The following is a 17419-nucleotide window of genomic DNA, read 5'->3' as shown; positions in this document are numbered from 1 at the left end:
ACACAGACACGTCCTCTACCAAAGAAGTAACAATCATTCCAAGCTCTCTGCACTGCAACATTTTCTCAATGCTGAATAAACCAAAGATTTCTATCCACGCTACAGAAACGACATAAAAATGTCACTGAAAATCAATCCAGGCTTTGCTAAACACAGCGAAATCTCGCATATCATCTATAACATGAAAACTTGTACTCATTGAATATGGAGATAGAAATCCCTAGATTTAAGCAAATCAAAGCAATAGTTGCAAAAAACACGATACACTTTGGTTACATCCACCATCGACCATTTAGTCATGATTTCACTGCACATCTTGTATTTTCTATGCAAAATTGGACAAAAATCTCAAAAGTCAATACAGCCGTATCAATTAATCGAGTTCCTATTACAAATGAAAATCACAAACTGCAGTGAAATAATAACACCGATCAACAGGTTTCCGGAACAAAAGCATCAAGTTTACTGCAGTAGAACTTGGAATGCCTCCAAACTGGTTAACGTACCATCAGCAGCCATCCATTTCCAGAAGTTTACGGTGTGCACTCACCACTTCGAAGGCATGCAGCATTTGGCCCGTCTCCATGCCTGCTCTCCGTAACAGCCTGTGTACATGAAATGATACATGAAATCCCCCTATCAGATGCTTCGCTACGCATGTTCCTATCTTCTGTATCTTCTTTAGGTTAGACTCCCTCATTTACAGTTACACGTGTACGTATATATTATTTCTTATTCCACCTTTGGGTAGGACACGACGTCGGTTCCATTGTAGGGTTCGACCTGTCCGATGCGAACCACTTGGAGACTCAAGAGATTAGGCAACAGATCCGACATCGAAACGCTACCATTCTTTACACTCTCATATTCTTATAATATATTTAAGATTAAATACGGGATCTGGGGTCGTTTTCACACCTGATTCTGTCTCTTCGACACAAACCAGGTGCAAACGCTACATCGGACTACTCGTCCGACTTCTGAACACTGTCTCGCTTTCAACTCCCGGGCGCTTATAATATATATTTAAGATTAGATTTCGGGCCCGACGTCGAAGTCACTATAGGTTCGGCATTTTCTATACGAATTTCTGGTTAGAGGTTAGGTAATGAATCTAACGGTATACCTTCCTATGGATGCAAGTATATGATTGAAGCTACATACCTGAATCGACGTCGGTTCCGATAGTGATTTTTACAGCGTTCGATGCGAACCAACGGCAGACTTGAGGTTATGTAACGCATCTAACGTCGGATCGCTGCCTCGCGTGATAATCTCGTGCAGATATAGTACATTTGAGGATAGGTGACGGATTCGACGTCGAGTCCCTTCTATTACACCTCGTACATATATAATTATATATATATATATATATCGATATATTTCGTTATAGCCCGTTTATCGGTTTGGCCTCTCGTCCCTGCGCCGCCCTTTTATCAGATATAACATATCTAAGGTTAGGTATCGAATCCGACGTTAGAACACTCGCTTCAAACTCTGATACGCTTATAATATACTCGAAGATAGGTTCCGGGTTCAACGTCGAACCCCCTAGCGATTCGTTTTGATACTAACCGACTACGAGTTTGAAGTTAGGATTCAACGCCAATCCCGCTTTAGTGATTCCAGTTTCTCTTTCCGTTGCGTCTACGAGTTCACGGACAAGGAACGAATCTAACGTCGGAGAGCTGCCTCGCTTCACACCCGTAGAATATTGCATACTTAATGGCAAAAAGGTTTTTAATTGTTAACAGACGGGTTCCGCGATTCCGCTCACGTTATGCACGCGATATTTCCTCGGTTAGGCAATCGAGTCCGACTTCGGGACGTCGGTATACTCTCGAGCAGATACGATATACTCCTGCACGGTTATAATATATTAATATGTACGTTCTATGTTTAAATCTGCAAGAATGTAACTTCTACGTGTACAGTTGGACGCATAAACGATCGCTTTTCTCCGTCTTTTTTCTTTTTTTTTTAATATCGCGTGGGAAGAAAAAATGAGTCGATTCGAATATCAAGTTGACCACTTTAGCGAGCATTCATGCCACGAACTGTACAGCCGGGACGTAGAGAATGCAATTAACACTTTACCGATCGGCGAATTTGAAAGTAAATGGCGATATCACGGGTATCGCAAAACTGATTAATAGGCTTCCGCTCGGTACAGTGTTAAGACTCTTCCTTAACCTCCTTAACCTAGAAGTAGCTCTCAATCGCTCGGCAATTTTGGATAGTCTCGCGATTTTTGGTATCGTCGAGTTTTGACGTCGGCAAGTATTCCCGAAAGTTCAGTTGGCACCAATTTAGACGCTTTCTCGATTAAACACAAATTGTACAGTTTAGAACGAGCTCGATTCGAATTTATTAAATGGCGCCAATGTACGCGCTCAACGCAAAGAACCAAAGCTTTCCCCTCGGACGTCCCTATCCGAGAAATAGATTTTATTGCTCAAAATGAACTCCACGGCGAGATTTCTTCGATGATTACTTTTAAGTGAATCGTTAACGATATTCTTTGTAGACATAGAGTTTATAGAAATGGAAAGATACGTAAGAGTAGGTGTCCGGAATAGATTAGATTAAGTAGCGAAAACCCCATAATTAATTCCCATGGGATGTACATTTGATTATCGAGTGGCGTCGTGTAAAATTAAAATTGAACAGAAAAGCGACTTAGAGAACAAAAACGAAGAGAAAGAAAAATGTACTCCGTTTCCAAGAATTTCCAGCCGTGTTAATGACGCTAATTGTACGTTTTACTTTCGGACGAGAAACGCCAAGAGTTGTCTTTTAATTTTTCTGACTTAAGGATTTTTATACAGTTTAGAAGAATTTGCATTTTCCCAAAGTTTACCACCATTGATAGCGATAACTGTACTCATGCATGCCGTTTGAAAAACTTCACTATGTCAATTAATTTAAGGCTTAATGAAAATAAATTAAAACAAAGAAGCCTTCGAATAATGTTATTGATATTGTTGCAAAAAATTAATACGTGTATCACCGTTTGCTTTTGATTGCTGCACGTGCGACTTATATTTACACAGAGAGAAAGTATTGAAAGAACGTTGAGTTTGGAATTTACTAACAATCTTATACTATTGTTGCAATTTTCGGGCTTTTTTTAAATCTCTCGTTTTTATCTCTCGACGAAGGTGTGCACATGTCGCTCTTTACTGGCTTCTCCTTTTTTATTAATTTAAGGACAAATAAACGCAGTTTCGGATCCACGGCCAAAAATAAATGAACATTATTTCTTGTTGGTCCATTAGAAAGAGGTCTGTCATTCGTTACAATTATTTAAAGTGAAGTAAATACAAAGGATTCCTCTTCGGTATGAAAATTCTTCTCAATGTAAAAATGGTCAACTAAAGAGAACTTGATAACAATACAATTTTTGATCGAAACTGAATCTGAATTTGGCGAAATTAAATATGAACGTACTTCGGTAAAGATGCGATGAAAAACAGCAATAAACACTTTTTTCAATGGCAATGTAAGATGTAGTTTTTGATTTAGTGGAAAATTTCTCACGCACATACACACACCCTCTCATAAAAACGGAGAAATCTACGTATAATCGTAGATCGTATCTAGATTCCCTTAAGTTTCAAGTATTGCTAGCCGTTTCAAGTAGGTGGCATCAAGAAAAACTTGCCTGTTGGAAAAAATGGTGCATCTATCCAAGAAGGGGCCTTAGATCTCGAAGTGCAATCACTAAAGGTTGATGCACTTCGACAGCAATCTTCTGCTCTTAGGAATACTTCTTCGTTGCAACACCAGACTCCTTCGGTAATGTTCTTCTTCGCTTTCATTTTAGCTGCTCCTCTAGTCTTCGAACAGAACATTTTATGTCATTCGTCCCATTCTTTGCAGCTTAGTTCGCTGTAATAATGTATCTCCGAGTAGCCATTTAACCGCTTCGTCCTCATTAGTTACCTTCGAGCTCTTCGAAATCTTCTTTCTTTTGACAAACCCTGAGATGTTGGAAGAATATCTTTACCCAAGTCAGCTGCTTTGCTTTCGTCGTTATTTTTTCACTTGTCCGCATTCCGCACTATCATTTAACATTCGCTAGACTTCTTCATGGGAAAATGATTCAATCCGCCAATAGAATATCCAGATATTCTTCACAATTCTTTGAATCATGTCCTCGGCTTGACTTCAGCGTAGAGGCACGCTTCCATTTCTTTCGTCTACTTTGAAGCATTAAAGTAGTCCCAGTGGAATGTTTCGTTTTCCATCTACACCTTTTCTTCGTTCTCCAAATACCATTCGCGATGCAATCGGTCTCATCTTGGAGTGTTTCCTTCACCTTAGCTGGAGTTCCCTGTCCTAGCTTCGAGGACCACTAAGTGGCTTATCCTCCGAATACTCTTCAGGCTCTCTTCGGACTGCAGCTACTTCGTGCAAAGCCAGCACGATTAGCCATTAAATCAATAAATAAATAGAGGAACAACATTTCTCAAACACTTCTACCTCCCTCTCCTCGATAACAACGTCTTAGAGGCTCTTGGAACGTTTTAACGCAACAAATGTTCAACAATACAATCACACACAAAGGGAAAACAAATAGAAGGCACTCTTCTGCTTCAATAAATTAAATTCTGCTTCGTTAACAACATCGGTGCAGTCTGTGACCGCTTGCCTAGGCCCATTTTGTCTCTTACTGTCGCCTCGGGTCCCTGTTCTCATCTCAGCCGATGAATTATTTATAACTCGAACAGGTCCATCGATATGCATCCACCAGGACCATTCTCTTAGGCGGAGCAAACCAATAAACTTGGTTTCAAAGTAGCAAGTTCCCTGTCATCGCCTTATAAACAATTAGTAAGTGCAGGTCTTCTGCATTGCTGTCACCATTTGGTATCCCATTCACATCGACAAGGTCCAGAGTACTCGACTCCATCGACACAAAGTAAAGTAACATCTTACACAGCACCAAAAAGAAATTCATACATCGTCGCATGAGTCAGTCCACTCGAATCAATTGTTTGATTCAAATTAAATTCTATAAACAATTAACATTCAGGTTCTCCATTACCACTGGTTCTCTTCGGTAGTCGCTTACTTCCTGTCGATGACAATTAACCAGGCCACACGATGGATCCACAAAAACACCGTTCACATCTCCGTCCAGGAAAGAAATCCAAACTGTTTAGCGATGAACCATCACTGGAACTGGCTGGGTACCTTTCGGACAGAACTCACGATCGTCATCGATGTCCACTTATTTCTTCCTCGATGCTCTTCAAGTTTCATCGCTGAGAATCAACACGTCCGGCGAGGGAACACGAGACGAAAAGAATCCCTCGCAATAGGAGGCGGGCAAGCTGAAAATCACACGCGTCAACAATTTGCTAGAATCTATCGTGTAAGCCGCCCCTCCATCAACGCCACTTCTCCCCTTTTTTTTGTTATAATTAATTATTATAATAATTTAATTATTGTTACTTGCTTGGAAGCTCACAGCCGACACATTTTTTTTTTTTCCTTTAACTAATTCATTATTACTTATTACCATTTTTTTTGTTTTCCTATGTTTTGCCATACTTCTTTCGCCACCCTTTACAATAATGTTCCTCTAATCCTGTAAGAGCGACCGCGCTCTTTGCTCGTATCTCTCGTCCAAGGCGAGTGGGGTACACAGGGCACTCCGTTCTCTGCTCTCTGTCTCTTCGATCTCTCCCTTCGTGGTCTTCCTGCTTCCTTCTTCGCTTCGATGTGAACTTGCCCCTTCGGTACGGCAATGCATCGAAGAGACCTCCGATGCATCGAAGGAGTCTTTCGATGAGTGCCTCGATGGCGTACCAGTGCTCGGAGGGTAAGTTCCTGCGGTGAGTCTAACGACAGAACTTATTAAGTACAGTTGTCGAAGAGCAGGGGAGACCTTGGCAGTGCCTGGAGCAACCGAAGCTGAATTCCGCCTCTTCTCTCCCTCGCCCTTCTTGCCCCCTTATCTTTGAACACATGACAGATCGCTCGTATTTGTACGATAACAATTATTTGTTCCTGCACTATAATCCACCTCCCTAATTCGCAATCTATTCGCCTAACTAATCTAGCCTTGCTCGCGAGATTCACACCTGTGGTGTCGAGAGCCTATCGAACCTCTCACTAAGTCTCCGGAGTACGCAGTCGACATGTACGAGCAGTGCTTCGATACCGTTCGCAGCAGCTAGACCGAAGCATTTTTATATAACAAGTTAACATTTTACAGCTGCGAACCATTAATGAATGAAAAAACTTTTTACAATTTTTACCCTTTCGAACTGATTAATTCCCTTACGTTGTCCGTTGCTAATTTGTACCCCAAAAGTCACTCAATTTATACAAAAGAACTAAACGAAAGCTATCGATACAAAATTTGCAAAATTTCACCGGTCACCTACGGTCCTCCTCCCCATATTCCCCATATCTCGCGAGATCCGAATTAAACAAATTTGAAATACCTTTTCAATTCACATGTCATTATAAATCTCATCAAGAATTAATTAACAAATCCAGAAAACGTCCCAATAGCCATCAAGTCGAGCAAGTCCCAAGATCGCAAACCTTCCACAACTTCCGCATCATGTTCGAAGCCATCGGTCTACCAGTCATCGAACAAGATCGAAGCACATATTCCTCACCACGTCGACGACCTAGCGAACTAGAATTTAAACTTTAACATCGTTAAGCTCCAACCTTCTCGTTCGCGCATGTTTTCTCCACAAAGGAGCGCCGAAAGAACGCTTCGATCTGACCTAACTCGCTCCTACCGATATAGTTGCTCTCGCCTCTTACGATACTTGCTATAAGTATACATATATATACTTATGTATGATGCGTGTATATATATATAATGTGTGTATATATATATATTAATAATTACTCGTTTAACACCTATCGTATATCTCGCTCCCAAGTAATCCTCCTTAACCGGCAATCTTAAATATCAGTACGCCTTACCAGAGCGGTAATGGATTATAAATAATTAACAATTACACGCCAAGACTCTTTCGATCCGTTTCACGGATTGACGCACCGTACATGTGTATCTGTGTATGTGTGTGTATATATATGTATATCGAGAGTCGAGAGCGTCCGGTCGTGCCAGGGTTTGAGATCACAGGGTTAACGGAGGCGGCTCCTCGCCATAAGACGAGGTGCTAACTTCCCTCGTGGTCGGGGCCACGAGGAAGAGTCCAACGTGGGCGGGAAACGCTTATCCCGGTGAGTTCACCGGCACAGTTGAGAGTGCATCCAGAGGAACGTTCCGGTCGATTTCCCGGATAAGCGTCGAACGACGATCCAATGGTTTCCAGCACGGACTCTCTTCGGGTTCTTCCGGAAGGTTGGACGTAGACCTCTTCTCGCAGCCAGGAGAACGATGCACCGGTGCACTTCCTCGCGGGCCCGCCGGTCTCGCTCCTAAGTAATCGCCCCCCGAGCGGCAACCTTAAACGTAACTTCGCCCCGTCGAAGAGCGCGAACGGATTATAAATAATTAACAATTATACACGCTGACTCCGCCATCCCTCCGTGAACGTACCGCACGAGAGTCGGGAGCTTCCGACCGTACCGAGGTCTGAGATCACAGGGTAATATAAGAGACAGGTTTTCCGCCCTCGCATCCCTCGAGTCGAAGGATCTCCACCGCGAGATGGACCACGAGGAGGTAATTCGCATCCCAGAGTCCTGGCGAGATCGCAGGATGAGTTACACATTTTCTCGCATACTTCGCGGCGAAGGACCTCCACCGTTAGATGGATCTCGAGGATGAAACTCAAATCCGAAATTCCTCGCGAGATCGCGAGATAACAAATTCCACAAATTTCCACCCTTGCACTCCCTCATCTCTCGAGATCACGGGATGCCAAAAGAGGAAAGGAAAAAAAAAGAAAAACGCACGCACCCCCTCGCGTGCCTGTCTCTCGATGGAGCTCACTCCCGAACGTTCTCGCGCGGTCACGGAACAACAACAAACGCATCCCCGTGGGACCTCCATCTCGCGTCGAACCCCGCATCCCCGTTCAGAGGCTGAGGGTCTGCATCTGGTGACAGGTCTCCCCCAGCTGGTTTTGATCCCCGGCAGGGTGTCCGGGATGATTGCGCGGCGTGCCAGGCGGAGTGATGGGGAGCCGTCCGACGTTGGAGGCGTCGCCAGCGCCGCCGAGGGCCTCCTCGCTGCCCTTCCCGGAGGTCTGGACGATGCCGTTGACCTTGTACTTGCCGGTCCTCAGCACGGAGTTGGGCCCAGGGCCGGGGTACTTCTCGGTGGGTTTCCTGCCGGCGGGTAACTGGGGGGTGACGGTGTACCTCCTCTGTCCGGCGGCCGACTGCTGGGCCTGCTGGGGCGGGGGCAGAGGAGGCTGGTAGCGGGATTGGGCAGGTGCGTAAAACTGGACCTGGGGAGTGGTGGGCGAAACGGTTGGAAGGGGTCGAGTCATGGGGGAGTAGGGGGCGGGCGGGGGACTGGGGGGTTTCTCGGTCGCCTCGGCGGGGGCGTCGGTGGGCCTGGCCTCGGACCGGTGCGCCGAAGAGGGGGGGCGGTACGCCCCGGAGTTGGCCTTTCTGGCCGGCTGGTACCCCTGGAGCTTGGTCTCCTGACCGTGGGCATACTGCTCGTACCCGGAGCCCCGACGTCCGTTAGCGTACTCGTACCCCTGGCCCGGCCCGGCCGTCCTCTGGGCCCCGGAAAGGTTAGTGCCGGCGAACTGCCCGTAGGACTGGGCCGCGAAGGCGGCGGCGGCCCCGCCGAGGAACCCGGCGGCCTTCCCCGAGACGAGCTGGCCTCCGTATCCAGGGATTCTCTGGGCCGGCAGGAAGCAGGGCGAGCCCTGGCCGGCCGAGGCGCGCCTCCCTAGCTGCTGGTAGCTCGGCCTCCCGGTCGCGTAATGTGCTCCCGGTTCCGCGCCCCCGTATTTATGCGCCTGCTGCCCTCTGCCGAGCCCCGCGGCCGGGCCCTTCGATTGGCTCCCCTGGCAGCCCATGGCTAGTCGCTCCCCCCGCGGCGGGACGGGCCCCTGAGACTTGGCCCCCCCCTCGTACGCCTGCTGAGGACTGCTCGTGCCCGGGGTCGGCAGCAGACTACCTCCACCGCCCGACGCCGGGTGGTACGCCGCGGCGGGGTGGGGGATGTAGAGCGCCGCCGGATGGTAGATCATCGCGCGGCAGTGCATCTGCCCACTCGCGCACTCCTCGGCCTCGGGGCCGCACCCCTGGTTCCCGTGCAGGCCCGAGGCGTGGATTGCCACCGGGTGGTAGTTGGCGTACCGCCCGGACAGGGGGAACTTTAGGGGCATCAGGGACACTAGGGGGGTACTCGACGATCCCCCGGGCTGGCCCCCCGTCTGCGACTCCCCGTGCGGCTGCTCCGAGTGGCTCGATGTAGACCGCGAGTCCTATGGGGTTAACGAGCTCACGTGATAACAGCGATTAGTCGGGTGGGGCGTCAGCGGCACTGGTTGCCTCGGATCCCGATACGCTACCCTTCCTTCGAGTTGACCATCCTTGAGAATAGTGTTGCCAGATTTTATAAATATACGTATTTGTCACTATTTCGTAAGAGTTGTATAAAAATGTTAACGAATGTTTTAGTAAAGGGTAGCGTATTGGTTCTCCGAAGCAACATACCACTGTCCATCCCTGATTCGAAGAATAAAATAAGGGACGATTTTTCCAGACGATTACGTCTGTCCTTTAAGTACTTTTGCGATCGAATAAGCAGAAGAATGAACCTTGAGAAATATATTCCGGACTCGTGAAAATCTTCCCTTACTCTGTCCGCCATTAAAATGTACAAAAGTCAGTGATATTATAACTTCAAGCAGACAGGACACCTCGGCTTCCACGTCAACATAGGAGAATCTCCTATTTCAATTGAAATTGTCATTATGTAGAACCGATCAAAAGCAGCATTGGAAATCTTACAAATCTACCAAAGACTTATTCATCGACTAATCGAGGAAATTTATTCACCGAGGAAAATGAGGTGACATGAAAGCGGCCTCTTAGACGGCAAACCATTTATAAAACGTTTCTCCGAATTTTATTTATAATAATCGTAGGGAACTTTACCGCGTGAATATTGAGGCTTTAAGAACGACATGCCGACGTATGTACTCTGCCATATCTCGGCTTCTTTCATATCACCTTCAATTGGCAAGCACACTTGTTCCTATCGAAGGGCTTCCAGCCTCTTTTTCGAAAACTAACCTCCTGCGGAGCAGTTTGACTGTCCGATGGCTGTTGACAGGGTGTATCGGTGGCATAAAGCAGTAACTGTTGATCACCCATTCCGATGGATGCATGAGGCGGAGGAGGTGGTGGCGGTCCAGTAGCGAAGGAGTAATATAGATGGTCGACCTGCTGCGGAGGAGGTCCTGCTTGTACCGGAGGGTGATGGTGTGGAGGTGGTGCCGCAGTGGTGTAGAAATGTGTCGGAGGAGGTGGTGGAGGCAAAGACTGCAAAGGTTGTGGTGGCCCTGCCGGAGGGCTGGTTGCACCGGTGCCGTTGTTGCCAGAATTGTTGCCACTGCCATTGTTGCTGCTGTTGCTCTGCAGACCGCTGGTTGTGTAGACATATGGCGTACCGGTCGCTGCAGCTGCTGCTCCTGCATAGTAGGGCTCGTACTGCGCAGACAAATCTTTGCATTAAATGCCTATCGGCAGCAAATAGCGAAGAAATTTTAATGCAAGTGATAAAATTCGCAGCACTGGGGCCGGACCCGTGATAACTAACAGTTCCGTCGAATGATATCGTTACGAAACTAAGGTACAGATGCGCACGTAAGCTATACAAATTTTCGGCGCTAACTACGATACTTAAAAAAAAACTGAGTTTTCTAATACCAGATTTATCCTCACTGCTGTCTATGATACACATAGAGATAAGCAATGTTACAAGAATGCTGTATTTTTTAATAATCTGTTTCTGGACGTTTAAATAACAGATCTCATCGTTTGATCATCTAATTTCTGGAGAAAATAATTCCAGATCCGATGCTTCGTAACTGTAATCTCTGCAACATTGTTCATCGCTAGGCGAACATCGTGTTTACTTAAAATTATGGAACAATTAATAAATAATAATAGTCACGTGATTCATGCTAACTGAGTAACGGAGTAACACTTAACAGCGATCTGGTGCGAATAAGTTCACAAAGCGAATTAATAAAAGTGTAGAGATATAAAGCGCTGAGGTGTGATGCCATAACTGCCGGTTGCTATGCTGGAAATTATCGTTAAAAAATTAGATTCATCTGTAAACATTAAGTTGCATAAAGCTTTTTCAATAGGAATACCCGGACGTGCAACGTTGGATTCGCAATGGCCGGTTCCTCTGGTGAGAAATGATAATTAAAACACGACGTTCCTTAACTTATACAACGTGAAATTATAAATAAAATTTGACGACAGACTTTAACAATGCGAACGTTCTATGAACATCTGCGGAACGTCCAAATGGCCATAATTATCTAGTACATATATATCCAGTACTATATAAACATATAAGTCGCGAGTGTCCGGAATTTCATGCGTTGCAAGAGGCCATGCTGATGAAAACCCCAAGAAGACTCTGTTCGAGGCAGAGTCTCCGCGGCGTCTCGGGAACGGTCTCGGGAACGGTCTCGGGAAGGTGCAAGGTGCGCGTACGATGCTTCAGGCATGCTGGACACTTGTACCATTTGGACCATATACCTTTAGACCTCAATACTGTATTGCGTCGAGAAGGACGTAAGTGGGCATTTGCTGGGGATTCGGCAGAAAGGCCGGCGGTATGGCTTCCCCCATCAGACCGTTTGTCTGTCGAACCGTAACACCGAGACACACACCGTTTAATGGACAAATTGAGTCTGGTCGGCGCTATCGCGAAGAAATCGTATCGGGTATGTGTCCGATCGCTCTGGAACTCACCGGCGGCATCGGCGAGTACTGGTATTGTTGCGGCATGTAGAGTGACGGCGCTGGGCAAGGGTACATGACCGGCGCGAAACTCTGGTGCCCGGTGGTAGCTTGAGCTCCTACACAATGGGAAAAAAAACATTAACAAGGAAACATGGATCACCGTCAGAGAGCCGAGCTGATTTAAATCATTCGAATAAATCTCCGATTTTAATCACTGATTTTTGGTGGTGGTGGTGGTTTCGAAATAATTGAACAAAGTTTGCAAGTAACTCACCGAACACTCCGGTGGCTTGATAGATAGTTGCAGGATCAGCTGGTGGAGCGAGGGGCGTGCCAGGAGTCGGTGCCCCCGTATTATAAAACGTCATTCCATTTTGGTATGCAAGGCCCATTCCTATAAATGGAAGTGTACAAATGAGAATCTAATATATCGTAACAGTCGAGGCGATAATTGAGGCGATAATTAAGGCGATGTGAAGGTACCGTTTTACCGTAAGATTTCGATTTGAGAGCAACCAGAGTAGCCCACTACATCCAATACTAGCTGCGTAAAAATTTCGGCGGGGGCACGACAAAGGACTCACACTGATTCCCGAAGGTATATCTTATCGTAAACAGCGATATGAGCGTGTTAAAAGAAATGTTTGCCTGGGTATCACATTACCTTAATCGGATAAATAAGAGTAAAATGAAATGAACCATTTGTGTAGTAATAAGTGCTGGTGGGCACTGCAGGAGGCGATCCAGCACCACCGTCGAAGGACCGATTGAACGGCTGCTTCTTAATTGCCGGAGCTATGTTTAGCTTTCTTTCCCTCAAGACGATGCACTCGGACTGCAATCAGGAAAAAAACACTCGTGAGATACGCGAAACAAATGTATACATTAATAAAGGAACCATGCAAATTAATAACAGTAACCATCGGAGCAAATCCAACTGCTTTCCTCCATTCAAGCGCGGGGTGAATTGAAACAATAAAGATCTACGTAGAATTATTCCTTTAACCTTCTCTGCGTCGTTAGCCCTTTGATATAACCATACCTTCGGACTATAGTCATCCGTAGCATCGGAAGGGCTAACCACGAAGAAAATTGAACTGCGATTAAGCGATTGAACATCAATTAAGCCAAACTATTCAGAGCCATAACTGCTCGTAACAAGAAAATGTAAAGGTGCGGAAAACGGCATAAATTAAAGAAACTGCTAGTAATCTACATTGGAACAGTGCAGGATTAACCTGCTCTAGTTGGGGTGACCGGCTAAAATGTGATTGATCGGTCAACCAACACATCATTTGCAACAGGCAAGATCTAGCGATCAACATTATAACATGGTTGCTACATATTTAGCTAAATGAAAACCATTGACTCTGTCCCGACTTCTCCCTAAGTGTTCTAGAAATTAAAAGCACATAGAAATACATGTACAGTAACTAAGTCAGACGAAGTGTTGCGATTCACAGCCGTCACTTCTCCCAGAGGGCGCAGAACTGACATTATGACACGTGATAACGTATCAGAGCAGGGCAATAATTTGATCGACAAAAAATCTCCGTTTCCAAACAACGCCGACGGATAGGACATCCAATAATTAGGGAGCCGAAGCATTAGTTGTCTTCCCGTTTTTAAAAAGTGACGCCACAGCTCCTGGCGCTGCAACTAAATTATTGTACGGTCTACGAGCTGTAGCATCACCAGATGACTAATGAGCAAACAAATGATTCCAGTCCCTCTCGAGCCTCTCGATGAGACTGCCTCTCCATATACGTCCAACTTTCTCGATTCAATTAAACGATCGGATTAAAATTCAGGGCACGAAGCGTGTGTCATTAATAGGTACCTCTTGCTGAAGACGCTTGGCCTCCTCTTCTGTTTCGAAGGTTACGAAACCATATCCTTTGGAGACGCCAGCTCGATCGGAGATAATCTTGGTTGCTTTGACATTTCCATAGGCTGAAAAGACTTGGGCGAGTTCTGCTTCGCTGGTGCTTGCAGAAATGCCACCAACGAAGATGCGGTTTGGTACAAGGGTGCCGTACTTAGGAGCAGCCATCGCAAGGCTTGCTGCCGATGCTGGGCTCGAGGCTGGACTGGACCCCTCCGTACCACCCGTTGATGCCGAACTCTGATTAAATAAATAACCCAGCATTAAATAATATCAACAAATTAATAAAAGGGTTACAACGCATATTTCACTTTCACGCGTGCAAAAAGTTCACATAATTTGGACTTTTGCATTCGCAACACGATTTTTTTTTTTTCTTTCGGTATAAATACTTTTGTTACACCCCTGATAAATATATGAAGTAAAGAAATACCAATCGACAAGATTAACAAGAACGTATCTCAGATTCAAAGACTCAACCGGTGTGCTTTGCGCAAAACTCTAATAGCCAAGAGCAGAAATCGCGTTCCGGAGTAGGCATTCTCAAAAATAATTAATCCGGTGTCCAGACAAATCCGTCGTCGAAAGTCTTTCAATTGGAGTGATCACGATTCCCAAATTGCATGCAACGATTTAATCTCCGAACTTCTGCACATTCCTTCCATTGCATTCCTGAAATATCTCCTTGCATTCCTCTTGCTCCGGGTAAAAAATGAGCGGAAAAGCGGATTTATCCGAAACAAGCGAGACGACATAAACAATGTGCAGCAGCTCGGCGAGTTTCCTCAAGACTCTAACGCTAATGACAATTTCCACGAGTGACAAAAACATTGACAAGCGTTGCTCCGCCTTGCGAGCCTGCAGATATCGGAGTACAGGTTAACGTTATCAAACCATGGGAACGGATAAGAAAGGAGTTCAGATAAAAACGGAGGAGCAGAAGTGCGCGCGAGGCGATGTCAGGGATGGACACAGGCAGGGGAACAGAGAAATTCCCGGAGGAGGTGTTCGCGTAGATTCTGACTCGGTCGGTCCTCGACTCACCATCTTCGGTCGAGTGGGTCGGTCGGGCTCGAGCTCGGGCCTGGTGGGGACCTGCGGTCGGTCCTCGGGCCTCTGGATGGCTCGCCTGGACCACCTGGACGGCCAGGGACTGCCGAGGGCCGCTGCGAGAACCTGCAGTGGACTTCCAGCCTCCTAAGAAGCGACCGTTCCTCCTGGCTGCACCTCCAAACACCAGGAAAACACTTTTACAAGATGGCCGCCGCAGCCGACACCAGCGACGAGACGCGCGCCCGTTCCGGCCGTTGGAAATGCGCGACGAGCGCGCCCCTCTCGCGAACTACTTTACCCGTGGCGGGACTGTTCATTCCCCCGAAATATACAGTAAACTGGACGCTCGCCACGCTTAAGAATACATTGCTTGCTCCAGAGAGACATAGATTTGAATGTGTCTGCATCCTTGTCGCACGTAGGTCGATAAGCATTTATCCGAAAAAGATGAAGCGATGGATGGACTTCGTCTCAGTTTCACTCCCAGATTAACCGTTCGTACCGTTTGTACCGTCCGAAATGAAAATTTAATATTCACCGGAGTTTAGTTAGTTTATAGCAGGTTTAATTCGGATATAAACCAGTTAAACTTCGATTAACGGGAGTTGCGGGAAAATTAAATTACTTTTTTAAGTCAGGATTGTCGAGTCGTGATGGCGGCGATTGGCCAGCCTTTGTGATCCACGGCCCTGGGAATAGCGTTTGATTCACTTTTCGTTAATTTCGGACGCTGCATCTGCGCTGCTGCCTTTCATCCCCGGGCATGCTCATCTATTGAGGATCGTGCAATTAATAAGATAATTAAGAAACACTGAAATCGTAACTAGAAACGAGAACGGGGGAAAAAAGAAAACGTCCTTCTTCACAGCATTGTTCGCTTCGAAAGACTGAAGGAACCGACTAATTACTACATTAATCAAGCGATCTTTCTAAGTAAGATTAAAAAATACTATTAATTACAAGTAGTTACTCGCTACTTATGCTAAATTGCTGTGTTATTTATGAAAACAATTACTACAGTAAATAAATCGCATTTGGAGGCCGAATAGACGAAAATTCAAAGTAATGATGTAAGTAACTGTAGCAACTTTGACTTCAGTGGTAATCGTTTGTTTCGACGCGGCATTCAATTGTCGCGCCATCAAAAATAATATAGTGGCGTCACCATGTTTAGGCAATACTTATTTCATTAAAGTGATATGCAAGATGTTGAAAAATTTAATCGACGATCTTCGACGTTTCTGATAGACAGGGCTTCCAACGAAAAAAAAAAAAAATGGAACTATCTCTGTATAAATTTCCTTCACATATTGCACATTGTAGCACACCATTAAAAAATGTACGGAACTTATCACTTAAGAGTTATAACATTCAGTTCGGTATTTTGAAATATTGTTACCACTACAGCGCCGTTAAGACTTATCAAATAATTCCACTAATTACATGCAAACAGATACAGTAAACAGAAATCACGCATTTTTAATGGAATTGCATGTCGGCACTCGTAATATTTACAAGAAAATGTACATGAATTATAAATGGAAGGAATCAGGAATTATACACGGAATGGTTTCATTAAACTAATAACTTATTTTAAATACAATTTGGGTCGACACAGGACACTGCACTCGTTGGAACAATGTACACGGGTCCATCTTGGTTTTTATAACTGGTAATGACTTGCGACGAAACGCTTAGATTCTGCAAATAAAATCCGCATTAAAATCCCTCCACCGTGCCTTACCGTAAATCTTTGGGTACCAAAATTCACCGTGTTAGTTTTTACTCGCTTTTCGACGTCCAGAGAATAATTACTTACATATTTCCTATGCATAGCGAGACAGAAGGTGCACACTCGAGGTCTCCGTTGTGGGTCTTTCGATCGGTCCGGCGAGAAGCTGCGATCGCTCTCATCCGATCGAAAACAAGGTTGCAAATCCATGGTCCCGGCGACGAGAACTGACCCAAGGTGGCTGATATAGCTGCTAGCTAATCGCAGGGTTTCTATTTTCGACAACTTCCGATCGGCCGGTTCCGTCGGTATTAAAGTTCTCAAGGCACTAAATGCCGTGTTCACGCTGCGGAAAGACGAATGAAAAATAATTTACATGGGCATCGTAATCGTCGGGAAATGTGAAAGTCTCGGGAATAAACTGCGTTAAATAAGCTAACGTTTGTTAAAACAAAGCATCTAACATGGCAAAACTGTGGATTAAAGGGAACTACTCCCGAGGGCAAAAAACAAAAAACAAAACAATATATTAAGACCTATACAGAACGAAAGTATAAACGCGATAGTACATCTTAACAACGCAAATGACTAAAAAATGAGAAGAAAAAAGAAACGGGAGAGAAAATGACCTATGCGTGCGATCCCGCTCGCGCGCGTTCGCCTGGTACCTCTGCCTGGCCGGCTCGTCCTTTCTGCGCGCCGCCATCTTGATCCACCGCGCAGGTGCCAAGCCAATCGCGAGCCACCTGGCCCACTGCCTTTCGATTGGCTCCGCGATTTCTGGATCCTCCACTGCTTCGAAATCGCCCGATCCTTCGCCACCGCAGACCATGAACTACTGGAGCTGGGAC

General features: G+C 45.7%; 2 protein-coding genes across 4 annotated transcripts; both read right to left on the bottom strand.

Annotated features, from left to right (window-relative positions):
• Positions 1-684: 684 nt before the first annotated feature.
• Positions 685-15012, bottom strand: LOC105696819 (trithorax group protein osa). Of its 2 annotated transcripts, XM_012419567.1 has the most exons (7): positions 14828-15012; positions 13739-14023; positions 12598-12733; positions 12173-12292; positions 11908-12014; positions 10207-10623; positions 685-9392 (listed from the first exon to the last, which is right to left on the bottom strand). In XM_012419567.1, exons 1-7 carry the CDS (start codon positions 14828-14830, stop codon positions 8022-8024), a joined length of 2439 nt encoding a protein of 812 aa, XP_012274990.1. In that variant the 5' UTR covers positions 14831-15012; the 3' UTR covers positions 685-8021. The 2 variants fall into 2 exon arrangements, with proteins under 2 accessions (XP_012274990.1, XP_012275007.1); XM_012419584.1 differs by lacking the exons at positions 13739-14023; positions 14828-15012 and having other exon boundaries at positions 12563-12652.
• Positions 15013-16406: 1394 nt separating this feature from the next.
• LOC105696777 (basic helix-loop-helix transcription factor scleraxis) lies at positions 16407-17379 on the bottom strand. 2 transcript variants are annotated; one of them, XM_012419502.2, is made up of 3 exons: positions 17198-17379; positions 16656-16914; positions 16407-16537 (listed from the first exon to the last, which is right to left on the bottom strand). In XM_012419502.2, exons 1-3 carry the CDS (start codon positions 17272-17274, stop codon positions 16430-16432), a joined length of 444 nt encoding a protein of 147 aa, XP_012274925.1. In that variant the 5' UTR covers positions 17275-17379; the 3' UTR covers positions 16407-16429. The 2 variants fall into 2 exon arrangements, with proteins under 2 accessions (XP_012274925.1, XP_012274933.1); XM_012419510.2 differs by having other exon boundaries at positions 17237-17379.
• Positions 17380-17419: the final 40 nt, after the last annotated feature.

The sequence above is a fragment of the Orussus abietinus genome, unplaced genomic scaffold (assembly GCF_000612105.2).
Source record: "Orussus abietinus isolate OABI.00-Male unplaced genomic scaffold, Oabi_2.0 scaffold13, whole genome shotgun sequence".
NCBI lineage: Eukaryota > Metazoa > Arthropoda > Insecta > Hymenoptera > Orussidae > Orussus > Orussus abietinus.
The sequence above is the reverse complement of the archived record's forward strand: the minus strand, read 5'-3'. Positions and strand labels throughout refer to the sequence as shown.

What these genes read in the sequence shown, in the direction of transcription:
- LOC105696777 (XM_012419502.2), bottom strand. Translation starts at nt 17,274, where the DNA reads ATGGCGGCGCGCAGAAAGGACGAGCCGGCCAGGCAGAGGTACCAGGCG. An exon ending in GAGCGGGATCGCACGCATAG is followed by an intron (nt 16,915 to 17,197) that starts GTCATTTTCTCT and finishes GTCTTTCCGCAG; the next exon opens with CGTGAACACGGCATTTAGTG. An exon ending in TCGCTATGCATAGGAAATAT is followed by an intron (nt 16,538 to 16,655) that starts GTAAGTAATTAT and finishes TTTTATTTGCAG; the next exon opens with AATCTAAGCGTTTCGTCGCA.
- LOC105696819 (XM_012419567.1), bottom strand. An exon ending in CACTTATTACTACACAAATG is followed by an intron (nt 12,293 to 12,597) that starts GTTCATTTCATT and finishes TTCCATTTATAG; the next exon opens with GAATGGGCCTTGCATACCAA. An exon ending in AGTACTCGCCGATGCCGCCG is followed by an intron (nt 10,624 to 11,907) that starts GTGAGTTCCAGA and finishes TTGTCTGCGCAG; the next exon opens with TACGAGCCCTACTATGCAGG.